This window comes from Pezoporus flaviventris, unplaced genomic scaffold, assembly GCF_033815535.1.
Source record: "Pezoporus flaviventris isolate CSIRO_AGI_PZ_B2104156 unplaced genomic scaffold, CSIRO_AGI_Pfla_v1 ptg000153l, whole genome shotgun sequence".
NCBI lineage: Eukaryota > Metazoa > Chordata > Aves > Psittaciformes > Psittacidae > Pezoporus > Pezoporus flaviventris.
The window spans coordinates 505,447-517,860 of record NW_026892701.1 but is presented as its reverse complement, the minus strand read 5'-3'; the positions used below and the strand labels follow the sequence as shown (position 1 = coordinate 517,860).

General features: G+C 44.3%; 1 protein-coding gene across 2 annotated transcripts in view; it reads left to right on the top strand.

The window, feature by feature from the left end:
- LOC133283088 (RING finger and SPRY domain-containing protein 1-like) overlaps positions 1–10,769 on the top strand; it is a 68,521-nt gene extending 57,752 nt beyond the window's left edge. For both annotated transcript variants that reach the window (XM_061479572.1, XM_061479571.1), the window contains 3 exons: positions 849–1,001; positions 8,257–8,361; positions 9,369–10,769. In XM_061479572.1, coding sequence (XP_061335556.1) covers positions 849–1,001; positions 8,257–8,361; positions 9,369–9,465 — 355 coding nt within the window. In that variant the 3' untranslated portion in view covers positions 9,466–10,769. The remainder of the gene's footprint in view (positions 1–848; positions 1,002–8,256; positions 8,362–9,368) is intronic.
- Positions 10,770–12,414: the final 1,645 nt, after the last annotated feature.

Sequence of the window (12,414 nt, the reverse complement as noted above, 5' to 3'; positions counted from 1 at the left end):
CTAATAATTTCATTCATGTTTTCTCCTTAAAATTAAGTTCAAGATGCAAGCAAAGAGTAGTTCAGTTTAAAGAGTTGCAGAATATCTTGTATATTCAACTTATAGTTCTTCATGTGGACTATGTCACTTATATACTCAACAGATTCTGTTACTTGGTTAGAACTTAAGGTATTACTCAACTCTGGCCCTTTCAGTAAATAAAACTGAAAGAGGCAATAGTTGTGGTGTTTTTTACAAGGTGGCTGTGAAGAAGACAGCTGTCCTGAGGTAATCCTGCAAGGGCATGAAGGAGCAGATGGTTGTTGTGCTCAGACCTGGATTCATCCCACACAAGTGTATGAGCATTGCAAGCTCTCCAGGTTCCTGCCTGCTCAAATAAAGCAGAGGGGAGCAGTGGATGTGGAGGTGTCCCTTGCAGCTGGTATTGCTCCACACAGCTCTGCTAAACAGCAGCTGTTTGGAAGAAAAATACTTTTTTCCAGTGCTGGAGGAGATATCTGAGGTGATCAGTGTAAAGAGGAACAGGCTGTAGACTGTTCAGATGAATGTATCTGCTTTTAGTGTGTGACTAATCCTAACTGTAGAGTACGCAGCCCTTATTGGCTGACTCAGAGTAAATTCAGCTAAACTCTGTTAGTAAATTCAAAAGCTGAGAACTAAATAAGGTAAACATGTGCATCTGAAACTGGGTGTGTTAGAGGCTTTTCTTGCAATTAGCTGTAGAACTTCCTATTGAAGGAACTTGTCTCTTTGTTTCAGGGTATATTTTTGTCTGCTAATAATAGTAATGTCTGGAAATCTCTCCTATAGTTTAAGTCATTCTAAAATGTCTGTTCCTCATATTGCAGATCTGGCTTTTTTGCTGCAGCTAGTTTCATGTCCTATCAACAATGTGAGTTCAACTTTGGGGCAAAACCTTTCAAATACCCACCATCAATGAAATTTAGTACTTTTAATGATTATGCCTTTCTGACAGCAGAAGAGAAGATCATTTTGCCCAGGTAATCCTCCTGTCTAGATGCCGTGTGTAGCAAAGTCTTTATGTTGTACGTAGCAACATTAACAGGGTCACACCTCCAAAGGTCTCCTTTAGAAAAGACTCCAGTGCAACTTAATGAGTAGGTGTTCTGGGTTCAGCTGTAACAGTATTTTTTCTCCTTCTTAGTAGCTGGTGCAGTGACATGTTTTTGACTTTAGTCTGAGAACAGTGCTGATAACACACCGATGTTTTTAGTTGTTACTAAGTAATGCTTGCCCCGATCAAGGACCTTTGAGTTTCAAGCTCTGCCAGGGAGGAGGAGCACAAGAAGTTGTGAGGAAGCAGAGACAGGACACATGACCAAAAGTAGCAAAACTGGGTATTCCATCCCACAGCAAGTCATGCCCAGTATAGAAACAGGGGGGAGTCACCTGAAAGGCCCAGATTGCTGCTCGGGTCAGTCTGAGTATCAGTCAGCAGGTGATGAGCAATTCTATTGGGCATCACTTGTGTTTAATGTTTTCCTTTTCCCCTTTTAGTTTTATTTTCTCTCCCCTTATTATTTCCCCTTGTCAATATTATTATTGGTAGTAGTAGTAGTAGTTTTGTATTATAACTTAGTTACTGGAATGTTCTTATCTCAACCTATGGGATTTACATTCTTTCAATTGCCCATTCTTCTGGGAGCAGGGGGGTGAAAGAAGGGGGGGAAGTGAGCCTGAGGCTGCGTGGTTCTGTGTTACTAGCTGGGCTTAAACCATGACATCATACTATGCCACACACCCTGCCACTTGTGACTGTCCAGCCTCAGAGGGATGGGGAGGAGAATCGAAAGAATGTAAATACCTGTGGGGATCTTGTGATCACAAGATAACAGCTGTGTCTCCACCAACTAATAAGAAAGAAACACAAGCTTTCTTGGGTGTTGTGGGGTTCTGGAGAATGCACATCCCAAATTACAGTCTGATTGGAAGCCCTCTCTATCACATGACCCAGAAGAAGAATGATTTCAAATGGGGCACTGAGCAATAACAAGCCTTTGAACAAATTAAATGGGAGAGATAGTTCATGCAGTAGATCTGGGATGGACCAGTCCGAAGCGGGCAAGATGTGACAGATGTGCTTTACACCACAGCCAGGGAGAATGGTACTACCTGGAGCCTCTGTCAGAAAGCTCCAGGGGAGAATCAAGGTCGACCCCTTGGCTTTTGGAGTCAGGGATACAGAGGATCCGAGGCCAGCTATACTCCAACTGAAAAAGAGATACTGGCAGCCTATGAAAGGTGTTGGAGCTGCTTCAGAAGTGATTGGCACTGAAGTTGCCCGTGCCGGCCTGGATGTTCAACAGCAGGGTCTCCTGTATGCATTATGCAACCGATGCTACATGGAGTAAGTGGGCTGCACTGTGATTACACATCAAGCTCGAATAGGAAATCCCAGTTGTCCAGGAATTCTGGAAGTCGTCATGGACTGGCCAGAGGGCAGAGATTTTGGAATGTCACCAGAGGAGGAGGTGATGTGTGCTGAAGAGGTCCCACCATATAATAAACTGTCAGAAAGTGAAAAGCAGTATGCCTTGTTTACTGATGGGTCCTGCTGTATTGTGGGAAAGCATCGGAGATGGAAGGCAGCTGTGTGGAGTCCCCTAGGACAAGCTGCAGGAACTGCTAAAGGAGAGGGTGAATCAAGTCATTCTGCAGAAGTGAAAGCCATCCAGCTGGCCTTGGACATTGCTGAATGAGGAAAATGGCCTGTGCTTTATACTGAGTCATGGATGGTGGCAAATGCCCTGTGGGGGTGGTTGCAACAATGGTAGCAGAGCAACTGGCAACGCAGAGGTAAACCCATCTGGGCTGCTGCACTGTGGCAAGATACTGCTGCCCGGGTGCAGAACCTGGTGGTGAAGGTACACCACGTAGATGCTCATGTACCCAGGAGTCAGGCCACTGAGGAACATCAGAACAACCAACAAGTGGATAAAGCTACTAAGGTAGAAGTGGCTCAGATGGACTTAGATTGGCGACATAAGGGTGAATTATTATTGGCCTGGTGGCCCATGACACCTCAGGCCCTCAAGGCAGAGATGCAACATATAGATGGGCTCACGATCGAGGGGTGGCCTTAACAATGGATGCTACTTCCCAGGTTATTCATGAGTGTGAAGCGTGCTGCAGTTAAGTAAGCCAAGCTGTTAAAGCCTCTCTGGTATGGAGGACGATGGCTGAAGTACAAAAATGGGTAGGCCTGGCAGATTGCCTATATCACTTTCCCACTGACCCTCCAAGGTAGGCACCATGTGCTTGATATGGTGGAAGCAACCACTGGATGGCTGGAAACATATGCTGTCCCCCACACCTCTTCCCAGAACACTATTCTGGTTCTTGAAAATGAAGTCTTATGACAAAGCAGTACCTCAGAGAGAACTGCGTCAGACAACGGGAGTCATTTCTGGAACAGCGTTATGGACACTTGGGCCAAAGAGCATGGCATTGAGTGGGTATATCACATCCCTTATCATTCACCAGCCTCTGGGAAAATTGAACGGTACAATGGGCTGTTAAAAACTATACTGAGAGCAATGGGTGGTGGGGCTTTCAAACATTGGGATACACATTTACCAAAAGCCACCTGGTTGGTCAACACTAGGGGATCTGCCAACAGGGCTGGCGCAGCCCAATAAGAACTTTAATGTACTGTAGAGGGGGACAGAGTTCCTGTGGTACACATAAAGAATCTGCTGGGAGAGACAGTCGGTTGTTCCTGATTCAGGTAAAGGCAAACCCACTCATGGGATTGCTTTTGTTCAGGGACTCAGGTATTCTTGGTGGGTTATGCGGGATGATGGTTAAATCTGGTGTGTACCTCAAGGGGATTTAATTGAGGGGGGGGGGGAACAGCCAGTGATCTCAGTTATGTGCTTTTGCCTGCTCTATAACACTTCTGTAGCCTACCAGCTAGATGCCCATCTCTACCACTCTGGGCTATGAAAAGAAGTTATGTGCTGTCATGGTCATCATCAGGGAGTAGTCATGGGAAAAGCCAGCAGCAGCGGAACTGTCCTCAGGTCACTGTTGACTGACCCTGACTTTAATCATTACCCCAACAAAGAATAAACTTGGATGAAACCAGACGAGTTTCACCAGTGGTGTCATCAGCAGGCAACAATCCAACACTACACACCATCTCTCCTGCCCTGAAAGACTGTTACAAGAGATGGAGCCTGACATCATGGACTGAATCAATTCAGCGACTTTATAGGGATTGGTCCATGGACTAAAGAATGATATTTCTCTGTTTGTGTGTGGGGGGGTATATATATATATATATATGAGAGACAAAAAGCCATGGTATATTTGAAAATATGGGATCTGAGCATGATGTGAATGGTAAGGAATAAGGGGTGGATCCTGTCCTGGGTTCAGCTCTAACAGTTATTTTTCTCCTTTTTAGTAGCTGGTGCACTGCTGTGTTTTCAAGTTTAGTCTGAGAAGAATGCCGATAACACACAGATGTTTTTAGTTGTTGTTAAGTAATGCTTACCCCCATCAAGGAGTTTTTAGTCTCATGCTCTGCCAGTGAGGAGGGGCACAAGAAGCCGAGAGGAAGCAGAGACAGGACATCTGACCCAAACTAGCCAAAGGGGTATTCCATCCCACAGCATGTCATGCCCTGTATAAAAATTGGGGGGAGTTACCCCAAAGGGGCAGATAGCTGCTTGGGTTGGGCTGGGTGTCGGTCGGCAGGTGGTGAGCAGTTGCATTGTTTATCACTTGGGTTTATTGTGTTTTGTTTTTCCTTTCCCCTTTTAGTTTTATATTCTCTCCTTTTTGTTATTTCTGTTATCAATATTTTTGGTGGTTGTAATAGTGGTTTTGTATTATACCTTAGTTACTGGACTGTTCTTATCTCCACCTATGGGGTTTACATTCTTTCAGTTCTCCTCCCCATCTTTCTGGGAGCAGAGGGGAGGGTAGAATGGGGCATTGTGCATCTCTTGGGTTTATTGCATTTTGTTTTTCCTTTCCCCTTTTAGTTTTATATTCTCTCCCTTTTGTTATTTCTGTTATCAATATTTTTGGTGGTAGTAATAGTGGTTTTGTATTATACCTTAGTTACTGGACTGTTCTTATCTCCACCTATGGGATTTACATTCTTTCAGTTCTCCTCCATATCCCTCTGGGAGCGGGGGAGAGCGAGCAAGGGGCTGTGTGGTTCTGAATTACCAGCTGTGCCTAAACCATGACATTCCCCATTTCTGAATGACGGTGTTGTCAAAGGTTATTCAGATTTGGAAGTACTTTCCCACCTAAACATAAATCAAGCCCGGTAAGAACAATTTTGGGTATATTTTTCCTTAACTTACCAAATTTTTGCTAGGAATGAAAACTAATAACTTTTCTTGTTTGGGTCATTAGTAATGAAATAACTTATGGGAACACAAGCAGCGTACAAAGTTCATAGTGTAATCTGGGATAGAGCATTCCTCAGATTTGCCACTTCGATTAAAGCACAACAGAGGGGTGCTGATGTTTGCGGTTGAAAAATAAAGAAAACTGTTGCACCTAATGAAGTTTAGCTCATCCAGTTCCAAACCCCTGCCACAGGCAAGGGGACCTTCCACTGGACCAACCTGCTTCAAGACCTGTCCAACTTGGCCTTGAACACTGCCAGGGGCGTGCATGGGGCAGCCACAACTTCTCTTGGTAACCTGTGCCAAGGCCTCACCCCCCTCACAGGGAAGGGCTTCCTCCTAAGATCTCATTACAGTCTCCCCCCTGGCCGGTTAACGCCATTCCTCCGTGTCATGTCATAGAATCATAGGATAGTTAGGGTTGGATAGGACCTTAAGATCATAAAGTTCCAACCCCCTGCCATGGGCAGGGACACCTCAGACTCAATCATGTTACCCAAGGCTCTGTCCAACCCAGCCTTGAACACTGCCAGGGATGGAGCATTCAGTTTCCTTGGGCAACTCATTACAGTGCTTCACCACCCTTACAGTAAGGAACTTCTTCCATACATCCAACCTAAACTTCCCCTGTTTAAGTTTTAACCCATTACCCCTTGTCCTATCACTACAGCCCCTAATGAAGAGTCCCTAACCGACATCCTTATAGGCCCCATTCAGATACTGGAAGGCTGCTATGAGGTATCCATGCAGCCTTCTCTTCTCCAGGCGGAACAGCCCCAACTTTCTCAGTCTGTCTTCATACGGGAGGTGCTCCAGCCCCTGATCATCCTCGTAGCCCTCCTCTGGACCTGCTCCAACAGTTCCATGTCCTTTTTATGTTGAGGACACCAGGACTGCCCACAATACTCCAAGTGAGGTCTCACAAGAGCAGAGTAGAGGGGCAGGATCACCTCCTTTGACCTGCTGGTCATGCTCCTTTGATGCAGCCCAGGGTATGATTGGCTTTCTGGGCTGTGAGCACACACTGCTGGCTCATGTTAAGTTTCTCGTCATCCAACACCCCCAAGTCCTTCTGTGCAGGGCTGCTCTGAATCTCTTCTCTGCCCAACATGTAGCTGTGCCTGGGGTTGCCCAGACCCAGGTGTAGGACCTTGCACTTGGCATGGTTAAACTTCATAAAGTTGTCATCAGTCTACCTCACAAGCATGTCGAGGTCCCTCTGGATGGCATCCCTTCCCTCCCGCATCTCAACCGAACCACGCAGCTTGGTGTCATTGGCAAACTTGCTGATGGCACACTCAATCTCACTGTCCATGTCACCAACAAAGATGTTGAACAAGACCGGTGGCAACACCGATCCCTGAGGGACACCACTCGTTACTGGTCTCCAGCTGACATTGACCACAACTCTTTGTGTGTGGCCATCCAGCCAGTTCTTTATCCACCGAGTGGTCCATTTATCAAACTGATGTCTCTCCAATTAAGAGACAAGGATGTCAATGCAGGACAGTGTCGAATGCTTTGTACAAGTCCAGGTAGATGGCTTCAACTGCTCTACCCCTGTCCATCAGTTCCCTAGCTCCATCATAGAAAGCCACCAAATTGGTCAGGCAGGATTTCCTCTTAGTGAAGCCATGCTGGCTGTCACCAACCACCTTGTTGTTTTTCATGTGCCTTAGCATGCCTTCCAGGAGAATCTGATCCAATATTTTGCCAGGCACAGAGGTGAGACTTACTGGTCTATAGGTCCCTGGGTCATCCGTTTTCCTCTTCTTGAAAATGGGGCTTTTATTTCCCTTTTTCCAGTTGTTGGTAGTTTAGTCACTGAAAGGTGCTCTCAGGTCTCCCTGGAGCCTTCTCCAGGCTGAACAAGCCCAGCTCTCAGCCTTTCTTCACAGTAGAGGTGCTGATGATCAGATGTGATCGCTGTCGATATCATTCTGGCACTTTTCTTGCAGTGTTTAAGCATTAGCTGAGAGTTGTTGTTTGACTGTGCTAAAAGATGTGGAGAGAAACTGGGGGAAACTTTTTCTGTTGATGCCTGATGGGAGAAACTTTGCCTCATGTGACAGAGCCTGTTTACTATGTGATAGCACTGAAATACTCCGTTCAAGGTGGGACACTTGTTCTTTGTTTACCCAAACATCATCCCTGCCTTACGGCCCAAACTGTTTGGAAACTATAAACCAATCCTAAATTAATATATAGCATTGATCTTAAAAGTGATAGGAATAAAAGCAAGGGTCTGACTGGACCCTAGTTATCCATCACAGGACCTAACATGAACTCATGTAGAGTTTTACTGAACTTAATGTGTCCAGCTTTGGGTCGTAGTCTGGGCTAGACACTCACCTTGCCATTGAACAGTTTAGATGTGTAATGTGTTTTCCACATCTTAACTGTCTTATTTCATCAAATGGGGGATTTTTTTACTCAACCCTGGGCTGTTGGTTTAATTTTCAATTTCTATTCTTTTAAACTAAACTGTGTTACAGCATTGTAGGGTTTCTGAATTTTGTTGATGCAAGGGTTTGTGTGGTTTACTTGTGGATTTTTTCACAACTCTTAAAAGTACACAGATACTAAAGAACAATTTATTTGAAGTATTCTGCTGTGGGAGCTAGAAAAATTACAATCTGACACCCTCTTTGACCCTTTCTGACAGACCAGAATAGGGAGTTGAAGACTGTTTTGAACATCTCTGGGTGTGTTAAGCCCTTTTTTGGGGGAAGTTATGATCGATGTTTATCAGCAGTAGTGTTGCGTAGCACAGGCAAGTGTTGCACTGGTCTTGATGCAGTCATTGGAATAGGTGTGAATCTATTATTTTGAGTCAGACTAATGGGAGGGATGTCTTCTCCTTCAGACACAGGCGCCTGGCTTTGTTGAAGCAAGTGAGTATCCGAGAGAACTGTTGTACGCTTTGCTGTGATGAGGTAGCAGACACAGAACTTGGGCCATGCGGACACAGGTAAAACCTTAAAAACAACCCAAAATCAAAGAAAAGAGGGAAAATGTGAATTTGACATTCAGCTTACGTGAGATCAGATGCAGTCCCTGCTTATCTTGACTGACTCCCAAGTATAAAGGAAATAACCCCTTCTCTTCCAGATGTAACAGAAGTTAAGCATAGCATTCCCACTGTTCCCTTCACTATAGAACTGAGATTTAATACTTAATTGTGTGTGTCTTGGGTTGGGGAAGTACTACAGCTACATACATATGCTACCCCTGGGCTACTGAGTCTTTATTCCCTGATATCAAAGGTTTATTTAGAACCCTAGAATGGTTTGGGTTAGAAGGGACCTTAAAGCTCATCTAGTTCTAGCCCCCCTGCCATGTGCAGGAATACCTTCCACTAGATCAGTGCTTGTTTAGTACTGGTGCTGTGAAATCCAGATCACATGAAGAGAACAGAAAATTCATTATATGCTCAAACACTCATTAAATGTTTAACAAATGGATTGTCTCAAGTCACAAATTCCTCTAAAAGCTAAAAATAGGACAGCAGTATAATACCATAATAGTGCTTTCCTGCCTTTAAGGAGCCTACTAGGAAATTAATCCAGCTAAATCCAGTTCCTTAGTATTTTTAGAGCACTCATGGAAGCAGTCTTGCCATGGGTTTGGATGCTGGAAAGTTAAAGAGGAGAGAGGTGCCCAGCGTTTGTCCACAAGAAGTGGCAACAGCTCCCCACAGGGCATTGGGACCGCTGTTCTCCAGACCCAGTGTCCAGATGAACAAAGTGTAATCCTGACCAATGGCGCTGAGTCTGTAAAATGCTGACCAGCAGGAGCTCCTCTCAAAGCCTGTGGATCCACAACACCTGACTTGCAATTCCTAATTTCCACGCTGAAAGACTTGGGTGTTCCTAGCAGGGTAACTGAACTGCTTAGTGCTTGGAGTTTTTCTTTCTTGTTTTGTTGAGTTTTTCACACTGTAAATGCAACCTTTAACTGATTTTTCTTCTCCTGCAGTGATCTGTGTATGGAGTGTGCCTTGCAGCTGGAGACCTGCCATTTGTGTCGACAGGAGATACAAACCCGAGTCAGACAGGTCTCTCACATTTCATGACACATGGAGAAATACCAGACTTGTTTTCAGTGAACTACAGCCAATGCTGAAAGGGGAAAGAATCTCCAACCAATCTTCATGCACATAGAACCATAGCCACCGCCAGATTTCATGCTAATCTGTTATCTGTTAATCTTAAAAATGAAATCTTTAATAAACTATTTCAAGTTGCCAGCAATGGAAACTGGTTTCAAGAATAAGGAGAGCTAGTAGTTCAGTGCACTATGGCTGTTGGTTCCTCCAAGCAAGATCATAGGAGACTGTCTCTCTTCTTCCCCTTTCCTTCTTGCCTGTCACAAGTGCTGAAAAAATTTGCAGTGGAAGTACACATACAATGCATTTTAGAAAAGAAGAGCAAATAAGTATCTCCTAAACCAGGGCTGTTTTGTCTTGTGCTTAAGTTTTTGTGAGAAGTCAGTACTAGAAAGAGAATGCCAATGTTTTCCTGTTCAATGTAGCCTCTTGCTGGTCAGAGACTCTATTTTCCAACAGTGGATATTAAACTGCTCAAACACTTAATCCGTACACAGACTGATTTGAAAGGTCAGTGTGGAGACCAGAGAGAAACTCACATGTTTTAATAACCTTGTGATTCCAAAGAATGTTCTGATTTGTCTTTAAATGTTAAAAGATTGGTGGTATTTTCAAGTTTCTGATGCTTTTAACTTCAGTACCCACATTTTTTTTGTGGGGATATAATTTTCAGGAGGTATTCTTAACTAATTATAACATTGGACTGGGATTAATTTCATATTCTGGGTGTTTTTTAAGGTATCATCAAACATCTCTTTTTAATCAGTGTTGGTTTTGAAAGTTTTATTCACTTTGGAAATATTGTGCTATCTTAAAAGATTGGAAGAGAACTTGGGGCCAGTTTATTAAAAAAAAAAAGTTATTTGGACAGCAAGTTTGGTCTTATTCTGTAACTCTTAAAAATGCATCTTGCTTGCCACATGTCAGCTCTGCTCTGAGAACATCTGGGGCCACACTTCATGTTTTTGGTTAGGGATCATCCACTGGGAATCTCTGCTCCACTTCAGTTACATGCTTGTGACATTTGTATGTGTCATGGTTTAAGCCCAGCCAGTAAGTCAGAACTATGCAGCTTCTTGCTCACTCCCCCACCTTCTTTCCCCCTGCTCTTGGAGAGATGGGGAGAACTGAAAGAATGTAAATCCTACTCTTTCTTTCTACTAACCAAAATAGGAGCAGAGAGGTCTGCACACAGGTCCCAGAATCAAGCTCTTTCACCTGCTGCCTTTGCTAATGCAAGGGTGCTGAATGTCATCCAGAGATACACATTTTTTTTTAAAAAAAAAGTGTTTCTCTTGAACCTCTGGAGTACAATGTGTGAATTAAGACAGTTCTATCCATCATTTTTCTTGTTGACTTTTTTTCCAAATACAGACTGAATCCCAAACTGGAGTGCTGGTTAGCCTTTTTGCTAAAATGAGAGTTCTTTTCTTTCTTGAATGCCTGTTTTGATTAGTCAGACTGCCAAATCTGTGCTGCAGGGACCTCATTTCCTTGCTGACTGTACTTTATGAGGTTTTGCTATAATCCACATTTCCAGTCGGGGCTGAGTCCCTCCCTGCTCGCTGCTGAATGAGCAAATGTGAACACCATCAGTGCCATGCAGATGGTAGAATTTCAGAACCACTTGAAATTAAGTTTTTTCAGTGCTTCCAAATGCAATGATAGGTTTTTATGCCTAAGGCACAAAGATACAAACCATACTTTAGGGAAGAAGTGGGACAGAGCCACTCTGAACTGTGCTTTAATAGATTTTAGGAACTTCGGGGCTTTGGTTGGCCTGGCCAGGAATAAGTGAGGTAAAATTTTCAGAAGCACAGAAGTGCCTAGGACTCCACATTCCAATCAACTGCTGTTTGAGATAAAGCATTTAAGGCCCAGGTCCACAATGGCTTCTAGGTGCCTGGTGTCCTCTTGAAATGGAGGTGACTGAAGAGCCTTGCTTGTGTGAACACAGGACTAAGTGCCTGCATTCTTTGTTGGAAAGATGTGAATGCTTTGAAAATTTTGCTGCAGATAATCTTCCATGCAGCTGGTGCTGGGCAGAGAAAGCCAGTGGCGATGGAGGAGGGAGCTGTGTCCCAGAGAACTGTCATGTTTGTTTCACAAAGGGAAAGACTGCACAACTTGGCTGGCTTTCTGCTGAAATCCATGATGGGGGTGTCTTTGTAAAGCTTGATCCTCCACAACTGCTGCCCTGTCCCCCTTGGTCCTTGCACACTCCAAAGGTGCTGGGGAGGAGAGGCAGTGGCTCCACAGGCCCTCAGGAAGGAAAAGAAATTGTAGTGAAGCCATCCATTCAACAATAAAACAAGTCTTGAAAGCTATTTGTTGTTCTTTAATTCTTTGAGATGTCTCTCCAATTAAGAGACAAGGATGTCAATGCGGGACAGTGTCGAATGCTTTGCACAAGTCCAGGCAGATGGCTTCAACTGCTCTACCCCTGTCCATCAGTTCCCTAGCTCCATCATAGAAAGCCACCAAATTGGTCAGGCAGGATTTCCTCTTAGTGAAGCCATGCTGGCTGTCACCAACCACCTTGTTGTTTTTCATGTGCCTTAGCATGCCTTCCAGGAGAATCTGATCCAATATTTTGCCAGGCTCAGAGGTGAGCCTGACTGGTCTGTAGTTCCCTGGGTCATCCATTTTCCCCTTCTTGAAAATGGGGCTTTTATTTCCCTTTTTCCAGTTGTTGGTAACTTCACCTGACTGCCATAATTTTTCAAATATGATGGACAGTGGCTTAGCAAATTCATTAGCCTGCTCTTTCAGGACCCGTGGATGGATTTCATCAAGTCCCACGGACTTGTGCACATTCAGGTTCTTAAGATGGTCTTGAATCAGATCCTCTCCTACAGTGGGCCCAAGGTCTTCATTCTCACAGTCCCTGTGTCTGCCTTCCAAGACATGTGTGGT